This window comes from Sarcophilus harrisii, chromosome 2, assembly GCF_902635505.1.
Source record: "Sarcophilus harrisii chromosome 2, mSarHar1.11, whole genome shotgun sequence".
Taxonomy (NCBI): Eukaryota; Metazoa; Chordata; class Mammalia; order Dasyuromorphia; family Dasyuridae; genus Sarcophilus; species Sarcophilus harrisii.
This window is the reverse complement of record NC_045427.1, coordinates 266,225,505-266,240,296: the sequence shown is the minus strand read 5'-3', so window position 1 is coordinate 266,240,296 and position 14,792 is coordinate 266,225,505. Positions and strand designations below refer to the sequence as shown.

At 37.8% G+C, this 14,792-nt stretch overlaps 1 protein-coding gene across 1 annotated transcript; it reads left to right on the top strand.

Annotated features, from left to right (window-relative positions):
- Positions 1–2,031: 2,031 nt before the first annotated feature.
- PATL2 (PAT1 homolog 2) lies at positions 2,032–13,949 on the top strand. The gene is made up of 16 exons (XM_023500754.2): positions 2,032–2,102; positions 2,811–2,907; positions 3,353–3,513; positions 4,131–4,211; positions 5,357–5,499; positions 6,551–6,643; positions 6,876–7,017; positions 8,352–8,472; positions 8,570–8,667; positions 8,864–8,914; positions 9,205–9,338; positions 10,064–10,223; positions 11,037–11,177; positions 11,703–11,803; positions 12,854–13,003; positions 13,446–13,949. Exons 1-16 carry the CDS (start codon positions 2,064–2,066, stop codon positions 13,468–13,470), a joined length of 1,737 nt encoding a protein of 578 aa, XP_023356522.1. The 5' UTR covers positions 2,032–2,063; the 3' UTR covers positions 13,471–13,949.
- Positions 13,950–14,792: the final 843 nt, after the last annotated feature.

Below are 14,792 nucleotides of genomic sequence, written 5' to 3'. Positions count from 1 at the left end.
TGAAATAACCTCAATGTTATTTGTCTAACATAAATGTTACTGTACTACTCCTTAGTAATAAGTTCTGATCTATATAATACTTTAAGGTTTAGGTAGCACTATTACTTAATGAACAGAAAACTAAATGAAGCAGAACACACATGTTCAAAACCTATCTCAGACACTTACTACCTCTGTGAATCTGGCTAATTCACTTAAGCTTTCTTAACCTTTGTTTCCTATGTGTAAAATGGGGACAATAATACTACCCACCTCCCAAGATTGATGTGAGAATAAATAATATGTATAGTGCTTTGCAAACCTTAAAGAACTTCTTGTTATCTTAAATAATCTTCACAATACTTCTGTGAGCTAGGCAATAATACAAACATGCATATATGTATTACTTTAAAATTTGTAAATTCCTTTATATATTTTATCTCATTTTTTAAGATGAGGCAACTTAGGCTCAGAGCGGTTAATTTGTCTATGTTCACCAGGCTTTTCTATGTCCAGATCAAGAGACATATCTGTATTTCATGCTTATTGGTCATCTTGAGATGTCGCCTTTTCTTTTCCCTCTGAGAATCAGAATGGAATAGGCTTCAGATTTATTATCTACCCACAGAGAAATCAATCCAAAAGTTAGATACATAGATATTATTTTGAAGAAAACTACTATATCCAAATAGCTCTTACTCATAGAAGTGCACATTTCCAAGAAAGGCAAAGGAAGTCCTCCACATATCTCCTGCTTGTTTTTTTTTTTTTTTCTTTCCCAGATGAAACTATCCACAGCTGATAAAAATAACTTGGTTAAATTATAACAGAGAAAGAAATCTGGGGGCAAGGTATTAGCCAAGTCTTGATAAGATGGGGAGGGCCCATCTGAGTCTGAAACTGTCACATACCTGGATTTGTTTTCACAGATACCACAGAGCAACAGTCAGTTAACTTCTCTTTTTTTGAAGCTTCTGCCTATACCGGAAGCTTCAACAGCACCAGCACCAACAGGAAGTACTATCTTCTTCATATTGACTACAAAAAACCTTGCCTACGCAGCTTAGCAAATCACTTCCAGAACCCTAAAATTCATTGTTTGGCCCTTTTCTCAAAATAGTCAAAGTAAGTTATTTATTAGTATTTAAAAAACAAAACAACAAAAAAACCAACAAAATAGCTGAAAAGCAATGAGCTGAAAGTATTTAACTAATCACGATTTCTGAGAAAGTACACTTCCCATCTACTTGATTTTTTTTTGTAGTTCAGATTTCTGGCCCTTAGTAACAGAGTGGCCATGCCCCCTAGCATACATGAATAGCTCTACACTGCATTTTAATATGAAAGAAAAAATCTCATTTTATATCCTGCCGTAGAAAAAAAATAGTAATGTGTGGAATTTCAGCTGAGTGCAAAGCTTGTGGTCACAAGAAAAAGCAGTTTAAAAAAAGTAGATTGTCTTCAGGTGGTCCTCCTGCTTGTTTTTTTTTTTTTGTTGTTGTTGTTGTTGTTTTTTTCTTTCCCAGATGGTTCCACCATTGCTAAGGTCAGGAACAGTTCCTCCTCACAATTCTATTTGCTGAATTGTCTCAATGCATCTATAATTTTTCTTCCTTCAAAAATGGCTCTCATTCTCTGAGGTACCAAGAATAGAGGGAACTACAAATTCTTCCTTCCTATCTAGTTCCAAACAAGCATAGACTTTGGTGTGTAGCTTCTAATATAATTGAAGAATGCAGGATTTAGAGTTAAAAGATCTAGGCTCTGCTTTGCTTCTCACCATCCCAAATCACTTAAATCTTGCTGAAGATTAGATAATCTCCATAATTCCTTCTAATCTAAATCCTATGACCCCAAAGGTTCTAGAGACCTCTTATTCTCAGGACACCCCATTTTCAGTCATTCAAGCTTTTCCCCTATTTCCTGTTACAAGGTATTCATCATCCCCTAATTACGTTCCTACGTTCCTACCAAAATCCCATGAGCAGGGAGTGCTGTTTCTTTAAGGAGAGAACAGAATGTGGGATTGGGAACCTTTAAAAAGCTGGGAGCCAAAGCGGCTCTGCCCCACAACAGGTGTTGCCATGGCTGGATGTGGCCAGGCTCTCACTGACAGCCAGGCTGTAAGTGCGAAGGGCAGAATAAAATCTCTCTTAATTTTTTCTCATTGATAACGGTTTCACTGCTTCTTCTTGTACCAGCAGAGAAGTGCCAGTGGCTTCATTCAGCACCACCTTCTCCTTCCTCTACTACCTTCTCAGGATACCTTGGGTTGGTGAGAGCTATAGTGGACAGAGTTGCCCTCAGAGCCAGGAAGGCCCAGGCATAAATTCTGCTTCTGACAGACCCTGAGCACATCACCTAATGTTTTGGTGCTCTAGGTGCTCTCACTTTCTAAATTACAGAAAAGGTGATGATCTATATTGGTAGAGAGAATTTTCTAGTCTAAGAGTTCTGTATATAAATTTACTCAAAGGTCCATTTCCTAAGGCAACCTTGAGTTAGAAGGTTGGAGTATAAAGCTTATCTATTCTAATTAACCATCTTTTCCCCATCCTCTCCCTCCTCAAATCTGAACCCAGATTCTCCTGACTCCAGGACCATGGTAGTTCTTTCTTTTCCTTCTGCCCTAGGGATATGTTAATGGTCCACAGAGACTTAAGTTTCTCTTAGGCAAAGGTAAAAGAGTTGCCTTTTTAGCGTGTTAAGCAACTGCTTCCTCTCAGCCTGGCATCTCTCCTGGCTGGGACCTGAGTCTTTTCCCACTGGGTGAGGGTTTAATTTAACCTTCTGTGGAAGAAGGATGTCCCTAAGGGTCTCCCCTGTCATAGGTCTTAAAGGATTACTTTTTGGAAAATGAGAGTCTGCTTGTGGAAGAGACAGCAGTTGAAGCAGTCGACCCATTTGACAAAATGGATTGTAACACAGGTATGCTGGGGAGACACATAATGTCAAGATGAAAAGCTGGGAGTCGAGGAATATAGGAACACAGTAGGAGGAAAAGGATTGTTAGGGCAGCTGGAACTGATACCCAATTATAAAGGCAACATCAAGGTTTTTTAGGTGTGGGGAAGAGATGACTGAGGGTTCTTATTTAGAAAGAAGACAATAAAAATGTTTGAGTCAGGTTTAGTGTATTTTAAGATAGTTAAGTATTCAAGATAAGTATTTTAAGATCGTATATTTTAAGGGCTTGTTTATATGCATGGGACATTCAGAAGAAGTGCATAATGCAAAGTATTTTGTGTATTAGGATGTTAAGGATAGATTAGGGTCAGAAGCAAGCTGTGGTGGGGATAGCTAGAAAGTAATTTATTTAGGCTGGGATATAATGACCTTCCTCAATCAGAGCTCTGGGTTGCCCTTTCTCTAGACTCAAACTTAATGGAGGAAGGACCAGGCAAACCTGTTGGTCTCCAGATCCCTGAGAAGGCTAGCAGAACCCAGGAGGAAGAGGGCACCGAAGAAGAGGAAGAAGAGGAAGAGAATGATTTGGGAGATCCAGCAGTACTCAGTGCTATTCATACTGCCCAGGTGCTAATAGGGGAAAGGATCTTGTGTTCTCCCACACTCCCATCTCTCTCACTCTCATTTTTCTGTTAATTTTCTCATTGGCCTCAAATATTGTCCTGAATTGTAGTAATAATATTTTGCTTAGGGGCATAAGAAACTATTTCTACTTAATTTTGGCCTTCTTATCGCCCTTCTCTCTGATCCATTTTTGTGGCTTGTTTTGCTTTCTGTAAATTTGCTTTCTGCAAATTTAAAAACAAGAACAACCAAAAAAAAAAAAAAACAGGAGAAAAAAATAGGAGAAAGATGGCATGGATTTCCCAAAAAGGAAATGAGGCTCTTTTAATTCTACAGAAAATCTAAATTTCTTTAAGCCTGTCTTTGCATTTCTCATCTTGTTCCCTGATTAGAAGGATAAAACCTAGATCAATCTGAAGTCTTTTTATTCGAGGGAATTACCCAAGTTGTTCTCTTAGAGGAGGGAGGATGATTCTTTTTGAAATGAACTTAATATGAATAAAACTGGTGGGAGCAATGAATGTCTGGCTAGCCTTTTCACATCCTGAGGAAATGAGGTAGGCCTTTGCAGAAGATGACATAAAGGTCCCAAATAAGAGTAGGTTTTATTCTTATTGTAGAGAGGACTCAAGAGCTCTTCAAAACTTAAGGCCTCCAATATGCTTGGAATGTCTCCAGTATCCTTACACTTTCTGTGTCAGGTAAGTTAGCTACATTCTCAACCTCATGAAAGAGTTGGCTGAGTGCCTGAAAGAATGAAATCCTAAAACATGTTCAGCTAGCTGCTCCCTATTTCTGTAGCACTGAGTCTCCTATGATCCTTGGTCTGGAGAATAATAGTTAAAATGGGTGACACACCAATGGGTATACAGAGATAGATATTATTCTATTCTATTCCCAGTTGTTTATCACTATAATGAGCTAACTTTGCAGTGAGGTGTAAGAATTGAAATAAAGTAGTGAGAGACAATCCTAGTTCTAATTTCTTTCTATGTCTTATTCATTCCTTGAATTTAATAGCATTAGATTCAATAGTAGAAGGGGAGACTTCTTCAATTAGGTTATTGGGATAATATCTTAGGAATATTATTGTCTAAGAGGTTGGGGACCTGACAGAAATATCTGGAGAACAATAGAGGAAAGAGGCCAGAGAAGCAATAACCTTTCAGCGGTGCTGAACAAATGATAAAGCAGATGATATGACAAACAAAGGGGTAGAGAAAGAAAGAAAGGAAGTGAAAGAAGTAAGCTCACTCTTGTTGGATAAAGAAGGGGGAAGAAAAAGGATCCTGAAACCGGGAAGTCATATGGAAGGGACATATGCAAGCGCTGACTCACTGAGGTTAACAAGAAGAAAAGGAAATAACAGTATGAATGGAACATCTTATGCTGGTGAATTTGTTATAGTAGTGTTTAGGACTATTAATCTAGAAATGACTATCAAAACTTTATTTCACTTACACACCAAAAAAATGAGTAAAATGGCAGGTGGAATATTTTCCTGGTAGTGTTTTTTCTCTTAATTTCCTTGAGTTTTTTTTAATGATGTATAAATTTCCGGGGGAATTTATAAATATAAATATATTAAAAGGGTGTATAAATTTCCAGGAGGAAATGCTGTTTGAGATATAAAATCTTAGGAAGATATACACTTCCCAGGAAAAAGAAGTCCATGAGGATGGTCTGCAAATTTAAAAACAAGAACAACCAAAAAAAAAAACAAAACAAAACAAAAAAAAAAACTACTTAAGGGATGATGTGAATAGGAGAAAGGTTGGGAGACTTGAAATGGAAGTATGTGGTCAAATAAGGCCCTTATTTCCTAAGTCTTTAAATCTTTCCTCAGACAATGGATTATTTTTCTCCAATTTCTTTCCGGTCTACACTCCCAAGTGCCAGTTCCCCAGCACGACATTTTGGACTTCAGCTGTCCTCACCAGACCCATCTCTCTTCTACACTTTACCAACATCGAGGCCCCTAAGACTCAGGTACTTTAGATTTTGGAGATTGCCAGAACTTTGGATGTGTCCTTCCCATGACTAATTCTTAGGGGTATTAGTTGTAGTTAAGACCATTGTATCCTTTGAAAAAAGAATCAAAATTAAAGCTAGAAAGTAGCTTTGGGAATCTTTTCTGAATCCCTTACTTTTTGAAGCTCAGAGAAATTAGTTTGTCTAAGTTTACATGGCTAATTGTTGGCAGAGCTGGGGTTTAGACTTGGGTTTCCTGAATCCCAATTATGTGCATGTGAGAGCTGGAGTTTAGACTTGGGTTTCCTGAATCCCAATTATGTGTATGTGTATGTCTGTGTTTTTGATCTAGTGTATTGTGCACACACACACACACATTCTCCTTCTCTTGTATCTCCCTCTTTAAGACTGGGATAGGTTCAAGTAGGAAGGGAGTTCAGCTGGGACTCTGGAATTTTTTAAAATCCCATTTTAAAGAGTGTCTCTTTACAGAGGTCCCCTGAAAGCAGGGGTGCTTAACTTTATTTGTGTCTTGGACCTCTGTACCACTCTGGTAAAGCTATAGACCTGATCCCGTAATAATGTTTTTATAATGCAAAAATACAGAGGATTAAAAAAAAAACCAATCACATTGAAATAGTTGGTAAAATGTTAAAGAAAAAAAAAAAGTTCACAGACCCCAAATTAAAATAGTTTATCTTTTTTTAAAAATAACTTTTTATTTTTCAAAATACATGCAAAGATAGTTTTCAACATTCATCCAAATTTTTCTCCCTCCTTTTCCGCATTCCTCTCCTCTAGATAGCAAGTACTCCAGTATAGATTAAACATGTGCAATTTTTCTAAACCTATTTCCACATGTATAATGCTGCACAAGAAAAATCAGATCAAAAAAGAAAAAAATGAGATTAAAAAAAAAAAAGGAAGCAAGCAAACAATAACAAAATGAATAAAGGTGAAAATACTATGTTGTGATAAGATCCTTTGTCTTGAAGGAAGTTCTGGTAAATACCACCATAAAGTAGCTGCTAAGAACTGGCTTGCTACCTTATCTGAGTTTTCTTTGTAGCCTTCCCAGTCATAGGACCCAGCTGCATCCCCAGCACCAGCGGATCTTACAGAAGCAGCAGCAAGAACAACGGTGTGGTCCTAAACACCAGAGGTAACATAGGCAGAATACAGGAATGAGAGATTTGGATGTGGGCAGTTCCCCCTCTGCGGGGTAATATGGACCCAGAATGTCTGCATGAATTGGGCTCTCCCACCTTTGTCATCCCTGTCCCTGCCCCCATCCTTCCCAGTGAGTTCCTACTCCCTTCCCAGCCTCTCTTTTGGGAGAGTGAGGGGGCTAAGAGAGGTCCAGACATCAAAAGAATGCTCTTCCTCATTTAAAGTTCCCGTGTTGGGAAACTGTGGTCCCAGAAGCCAGATCCCTATGCTGGTCTCATGAATCAAAGGGAGAAAGACTGGGTGATCAAGGTACAGATGGTCCAGCTGCAAAGTGAGAACCCTCAGCTGGATGATTACTATTACCAGGTAAGCTGCCTAATTGTGTAGGAGTGGAGTTGCAGTGGCAAGAATGTTAGATTTGTAGATGGAAGAGATCCAGATTCATGTCCTGGTTTTTCCACTTATTTGTGTTATTGAGCAAGTCACAAGGCTCCTTTCTGGGCTTCACTTTCTGCATATATAAAATTAAGGATTGGACTGGATCACCTTCTAAAGTTCTGCTAGCTCTAAATCTATGATCCTCTGAAGTAAGGATTAAACAGGTGGAGCCCTGTCTTCATGGTACTAACTTGGATATGATCTTGTTTCCTCGTAGCAGAAATTTTTAACCAGGGCTCTGTAAACTTGGATGAGGAAAAAAATTACATTTTTATTTTCACTAACCTCTACCTGAAATTTAGCATTTTATCTGATCACAAGGGTAAGCAACAAGCTAGTCTTATTAGTAGCACCTGTAATTTTGTGAGCAATAGAAATCAGAGGTCTTTTCATATATTATAGTTATTATAGATGTCTTGAAATATTATTGCTGTTCATTACTACTTCACAGTGACCATAGTTGTTGGAATCACCATTATATCATATTATCATAATCTTCATTTCTATATACTATATTTTAATATAATTGGTTTCTTTTGTAACCCCAATTTATTTAAAAACATTATTCTGAGGTTTCCATAGGTTTCATCATGATACATACATAGTATCATTCATGATACTTAAAAAAAAAAAGGTTGAGAATTCCTGCCTTAAAACATATAATTAATGCATTTTTGATTGATAATCTTTCAATTCACTGTACAAAAAATGCAACAGGACCTTCATCCCTCTAAGTTGACTTAGTTTATAAGTAAATGAAGGTCAGAAGGTGTCAAATCAAAATTCCCAAAGCTGAATTTTGGAACGTGATCTCTACCAATGCTCAGACCTTTTAGGGTTGGCTAAGGAAGAGTCTCTTTTTACAAAATTGAATCACTTTTTGGTACTCTGTGACCTGTTAGGTAGTGGCAAACAATGATACCCCTCCTTTTTTCTCCCAGGCAAATGGTATTCCGGCCATCTTTTTGCCCAAAATTATTATACTGTCTCCTCTCATTTCCCTAACCTCAAAACCAAAAACCCTATATTTTTCCCATTCCTATTTATTCTGAATTATTTCTAGGTCTTGATTTGCTTCTCACTTTCCACTTCTCTTGCCCATTTTCATTTTTCATGCTAAAAGGAATCCTCCCTCTTTGGAATAGGGTATAAAGAAATGTTTTGACCCACTTGCTTCCCAGTCAGACATGGAACATAGTCCTGTGTCTTTGTTTTCCTTCCCATCCTTCTGTATGTTCTTCCTGCACTCCCCTTGCTCTCAGGAATATTACCAAAGGCTAGAAAGAAAACAGGCAGACGAGGAACTGCTTGGTCGAAGGAACAGGCTAGAATCACCTAAATTGGTGACCCCTTACATTCAGAAGGCAGAGGACTATGAATCAGGTAGGAGTAGAACTTGCCATATTGGCAAGGGTATACTTTCAAGTTTACTGGGGGAGTGGGCAGTGGTTAGGTATCATCTTGTTTGTTTTTTTCCCAGTGGTTCGAATTGAAGGTTCCCTAGGGCAGGTGGCTGTATCTACTTGTTTCAGTCCTCGAAGGGCCATTGATGCAGTGCCCCATGGTTCACAGGAGCAGGTAGGCTTGTTGTGTACTTATAGCTTCTCCTTTTGCTTATTTTAATATTAGGCAAATCTTAGTATTAGTTCCTTAAGTTGAATTAAAAAGTCAGGCCAAACCCTAAAATTGAGCTTTTTATTCAGACTTTACTTAAGATCCTAGACTTTTTAATTTCTGGAAATCAGATCAGTAGCCAATATCTTTTTCTCCTCAGGACACAGCTATATATAATCAGAAACTTCAAGTACTATATCGGATTGAGAAGGTAAGAGTGCTTGTTTAGCTCTTTACCAGCTCCTGAGAGATGAAGCTATGCGCTTCAAACAAATCCTCCACCAGATATTTCTAAATCTTTGAATCTTCCTTTTCACTGATTTCATGTTCTAGCCCACCTCAGCCTAAAAATCTCCCTTCCTAATAAAGTATAGAGATCCATCTATGATTTTTTTCTAGTAGTCATACCTCCACTCATGCTAGTATGTATGGAAATTTGGGGAGGGAAGTTTACCTGCAGGATAGGAGTATTCAGGGATTTATATTACCCCTTCTTTCCAGATGTTCCTTCAGCTGCTTAAATTGGAGGAGAATCAGAAGGGTAAACTAGCCAAGTCCTATTTCTATGAGCTGCAGAGTAAACAGCTAGAGAAGATCTACCAGGCCTTGAAGACAGGTGATGAGGACAATTCAGAGTGAGTACATTTGACCCCCTACTCATTCACCCTAGGACTTATGGGATAGTTAAGAATATTACCTACAATTCTGATGGACTGAGCTCTATTCAACAATGAGATGATTCAAATCAGCTCCACTTGTGCAGTAATGAAGAAAGCCATATATACCCCGAGAGGGACCTGTGGGAACTGAGTGTGGAGTACAATATAGCATCTTCACTTTTTCTGTTTATGTTTGCTTGCATTTTGTTTTCTTTCTCAGTTTTTTTTCCTTCTTTACCCGATTTTTCTTGTGCAGCAAGATAACTGTATAAATATAGATAGATATTGGATTTAACATATGTTTTAACATGTTTAATATGTATTGGACTACCTGCCGTCTAGGAGAGGGCATGAGGGGAAGGAGGGGAAAAGTTGGAATAGAAGGTTTTGTAAGGGTCAATGTTGAAAAATTACCCATGCATATGTTTTGTAAATAAAAAGTTTTAATAAAATTAAAAAGAGTAGGTAATAGTCCCATTCTGGGGGAAACCATACTTGGATCATTTCTCCAGAATATCCTTCTTGACAATCATTTCTACAAACCTGAGGTGCTTGGATCTGAATCCTCATTCTGGTACTTAAGAATTTGGGCAAGTCACGTAATTTAAGAGCTCCATTTTGCTCTTCTGTCAAATTAAGAACTTGGATTAGATGGCTGTTAAGGTCCCATTTAGCTCTCAATTGTGTGATCTCATTTGCAGGGAGGCAGCAAATGGACTTCTACAAGTGCTATCTGTGAGGAAAGGAAAGGTTCTTGTAGCCCGGCTACTACTACTTCTTCCACGAGATCAGGCAGTCCACCTTGTCCTATCAATCACAAGTCACTTGCCCTTCCTTATTCGAAGGGATACAGCTGATCAGGTACAGTGGGACTGGGCAGAGAGCCTAACCTGTCAGAGATCAGTGATGATATTATCTTTTGGGGGGTTTTTCTAGAGGGATACTTCCATGGATCTGTATTTTTCCATGGTAAGGACTATGGATGGGGAACCTTTTTTTTTCTGCCACAAGCCATTTGGATATTTATAACATCATTCATGAGTCATACAAAATTACCAACTTATAGAATCAAAACTGTGGGAGGAATAATTTCCTTGGTCTTTTATGGCCATCCTGATGGTTCCCATCTTTGGTATATACCATAATTCATTCATGCCTTTATATGGTATAATTCTTATCCATGACCTCCCATCAATTCTTCACTTCATGTGCTAAGGATTTTTATCCGGATATTATGGGGAAAAAAAAGATAGCAGTAATTATTCATCAATGCTGTTTAGTTCTTTTCATGAATCAAGGAGTTAAGAACACAAATTCTTCTATGATGGGCCATGTCAAGACACTCAGTGATAGTGCCATGATGTCTATATACACAGAATTGTAATAGTTGGGTAGGAAAGTCATGCCTGTAGGTGGTAAGCTCTGGTTCTTCTTTCCTTTAAGGCATCATGGAAAAAACAGGCTTGGTGTGGGGGTGGTGTGGAAGGTAGTCTTAGGGCTGGAGGAGCCAAAATGATAACAGAATTGAGTTGAAAGACGTCAGGAATGGTAGCCAGCATAACCCAACTACAAAGAGCTAATAGGAAGGATAAAAAAGGAGTAAAATGGAGAAGTTTAAATAATTTTAGTCATGGAACAATGCCTTTTGAAATCTGGTCTTCTCCTTACCTACAGGCCCTACATATGCTGTTCAAGCCCATGGGAAAGTGCATAAATCTCTTGGCCTTTGGTGAGCTTCTCCAAGGACTTCAGGGGCTCATGGTGCTACAACCTGGATCCCAAGAGCGGCCAATCACTGTAGTCCTTCAGAACCAGGTATTACAGCTTATAAGCTAGAGAGACTTACCTGAACATAAGTCATTTCTAATTTTGGTGACCAGATCCCCCACTGAGGGGACACCTCAGTGCCCCAGGAGTAGTCACAAATTGGATATTTATGAATAATAAAATATCCTGTAGGTCCTTTTCACAAACCTCCATGTTCCAGCCACACTTACTTAGCAGTGTGACCTTGCACAAGGCACTCTGCTTCAAATCCTCTCATTTGCAAAATGGAACCAGTAATAGCACCTTCCTCCTAGGGTGGTTATGAAGATAAAATGAAATATTTGTAAAGTACTTTATAAATTTCAATGCACTATATAAATGTATAAAAATATAAATGTAAAAATATTATTATCTTGGAAAAGACTAGAATTTCTTCAGTTCATGTAAAATCCTGACTATTCCATAGAGGTTAAATTTCATTAGAGAGAAAACTTCCCTTGAGTTAGATGAAGGAAGCAAAGGGAGCTATTGACTACCTAATGTTATTTCTTGTCTTTGCGCCATTTCTTATAGTTTGGGATTTCTTTGCTCTATTCACTTCTGAGCCATGGAGAACAGCTGGTGTCCCTGAATTGTTCCCTGAAGCAACACAGCAGCAATGATCTTGCAACTTGGTGAGACAGTATTCAGATACAGCAGCTTCTTTAACACTTATCTTTGTTGTGGGTTGGATAAGATTTTTCCTGCCCCTATATTCGCTAGTCTGGGTAAAGAAGAGAGGAAGTCTGAATGAGGTCAAGGTAGCTTATCTTTGTACTTGAAGGATAGCGATAACTAATGGTCCCTTCTGTTCAGAAAAGTCTTTTGTTGCAGTAGACCAAGATACTAAGAGTAGGTAGGAGAGTCACTATCTGGTCTGTATCCCAGAGATTATAAAAGAAGGAAAAGGCCCCACATGTCCAAAAATGTTTATAGTGGCATCTTTTTGTAGTAGCAAGGAATTGGAAATTCAGTGGATACCCATCAATTGGGGAATGTCTGAATAAGTTATGGTGTAGAAATGTAATTTAACATTATTATTCTATAAGAAATGGTGAGCAGGCTATTTCAGAAAAGCCTGTAGAGACATGAACTACGCTGAGTGAAGTGAGCAGAACTAGAGAAACAGCAAAATTATGTGACGATCATCTATTACAGACTTAGCTCTTCTCAGCATCACGGTGATGAAGACAATTTCAGTATACTTGGGAGAGAATGCCATGTGTATCCAGAAAGAGAACTATGGAGACTCAATGTGGATTGAAGCATACTATTTTTACCTTTCTGTTGTGGTGATTTGCTTTTTTCCTGTTTTGTTCTGATTTTTCTTTCACAACATGACTAATATGGAAATATATTTGAAATGATTGTGCACATGTAACCTATGTCAGATTTCTTGCTATCTTGGTAAGGAAGGGTACATGAGGTAGGGAAAGAAGGAAAAAAAATTGAAACTCAATATTACAGGAGATAATGTTGAAAACTATCTTTATATGTAGTTGGAAAAATAAAATACTATTGAAACTTCAAAAAAAAGAGTAGGCACAGGTCTTTAGGTATCTGTTGGCACCTGAAAATTTTGAAATTTCTTTGAGTGAGTTTTAGAGGCTTGTCCCTGGTTTGTTCCCCAAGTATACCAAGCTCTGATTAGTCCTACCTTACTGAGAGCTTTCTTTCCTCTATAGGACAGACATGGTGGTTCTGATTGCCTGGGAGATATCCCATATGGCCACAGCTTCTTTGGCAGAGCCACTCATTGTCCCCAGCAATCTCCTCTCCCTCTTCTGCCGTTATGTGGATAAACAGATAGTACAGCAATTAGAAGCCAGAATGGAGTAAGTAGAGAATGAAGTGATATAATAATCCTTATTTAAACCTCAACACAGTTTATATTCCATTTGCCTCCATACTCTCATTTCTCCAGATTTTAAGATGGGGTGGGGGCACTTGACAATGAAGTAGAGTTCCACAGCACAATATCTCCATTCTTCTAATTCTTGTTTTACTCTATTTCCATTGTCCTCCAAACTATAACTTAACAAGAAAAAATGCTTCATCATGGGCATCCCTCTTCCCAAGGGATTTCTTGAATTGGCAGGCCTTTTGCCATATACTTAGTATATGTGTTAAAGACCTAACTTTTGCCTCCCAAGAATTTAAAACCTTATGAGAAGTTTATGTAAACCATATTTAGGATTCTTATGGTTGCACCAGAAATTGAGTTAGTGGATCAAAGACTGTCCACAGATGGTTTTCTTTTTGTTTTTGTTTTTGCAGCTACACCCCCATGGCTACCTCCTGACTTGTTGGGGAAAATTATCCAACCCACCTACATACCAGTCTATTAGAGCTGAAGTAGAAGAAGGGAAAATTCACTGAAGGAGCTGTGTCCTTGACAGTTGTATGAAGGCTTTTTTGATTTTCCTCAGTAGATGCAATGGAGATCCTGGGTTTCTTTACTCTTCTCCTAATGAGTACAGTAATTTAGAACCTTCAGGAATGGAGGTCTGGGCAGTGCATGATTTAATTAAAGTGCTCATATAAAATTGGAACAAGTGGGTGTTGAGATATTGCTTCGATTAAAGGCCATATTTAGCCCTACCTCTATTTCCAAAATAGCTTTTTCTCTTTTCTTCTGCTAAACATCTTTACTAGGGATAAATGATATAGTTTTTTTGTTTGTTTGTTTGTTCAATGAATGGGAATATAATAATAGTAAAGGGGTTTTTCTCAATAGTGCAGTGTCCTGCCAAATAAAAACATGAGGTATTTTTCTCGTGATCATCTTGTCTTTTTCCTTGGCTTTAAGTATTAGTCTTCTTTCAGAGAGAGGTCATTTCCCCTAACAATCATGAAATGGGTAAAATGGTTGAATATATACCATAGGTCCTAGACTCCTGAAGTATTTTTTTTTTCTTACAAACAATGGGAAGAATTTCTCCCTACTTTCCACCAAATATCTTTTTCTAATAACAAGAACTAACGTTTACTTTGTGCTTTAAGGTTTATAAAACATGTTGTCATAACAATTGCTAATTGTTAACCCTAGGAAATAGGTGGTATTATTATTTCCTTTTTACAGATGAGGAAACTGAGGCAGGAAGTTAAATCCAGTGTCTAAGGCCAGATTTGTGTTCATCTTTCTGACTATAACAATATCCTATGACACCTAATTATCTCTATTTACTTTTTATTAAAGCTTTTTATTTTTCAAAACATACGCATGGATAATTTTTTGACATTAACCCTTGCAAAATCTTATGTTCCAATTTTCCCCACTTCCCCCCACCCCCTCCTAGATAACAAATTGTCCAATATGTTATACATGGTAGAAATATGTTAAATCCAATACATGCATACATATTTATACAATTATCTTTCTGCACAAGAAAAATCAAATTGAAAAAAAGTATCTATTTAAAGGGTTTTCCTTCCTTCCTTCTTTACTCCGGTTCTGGTTTTATTAAGTATGAGTATCATAACTCATTTATATTTCATCTTGTATAATTCTGTACATAAAGATCTTCCAAAGAGATCCAATGGTCTCAAGGCCTTCCTTTTATGTCTTGTATCAGTCTTTAGGAACCAGTAAAGCACTTGTGTCCATCTATTTTATCCTTTGTT

What these genes read in the sequence shown, in the direction of transcription:
- PATL2 (XM_023500754.2), top strand. Translation starts at nt 2,064, where the DNA reads ATGGCTGGATGTGGCCAGGCTCTCACTGACAGCCAGGCT. An exon ending in CAAAATGGATTGTAACACAG is followed by an intron (nt 2,908 to 3,352) that starts GTATGCTGGGGA and finishes CCCTTTCTCTAG; the next exon opens with ACTCAAACTTAATGGAGGAA. An exon ending in GGTGATGAGGACAATTCAGA is followed by an intron (nt 9,339 to 10,063) that starts GTGAGTACATTT and finishes TCTCATTTGCAG; the next exon opens with GGAGGCAGCAAATGGACTTC.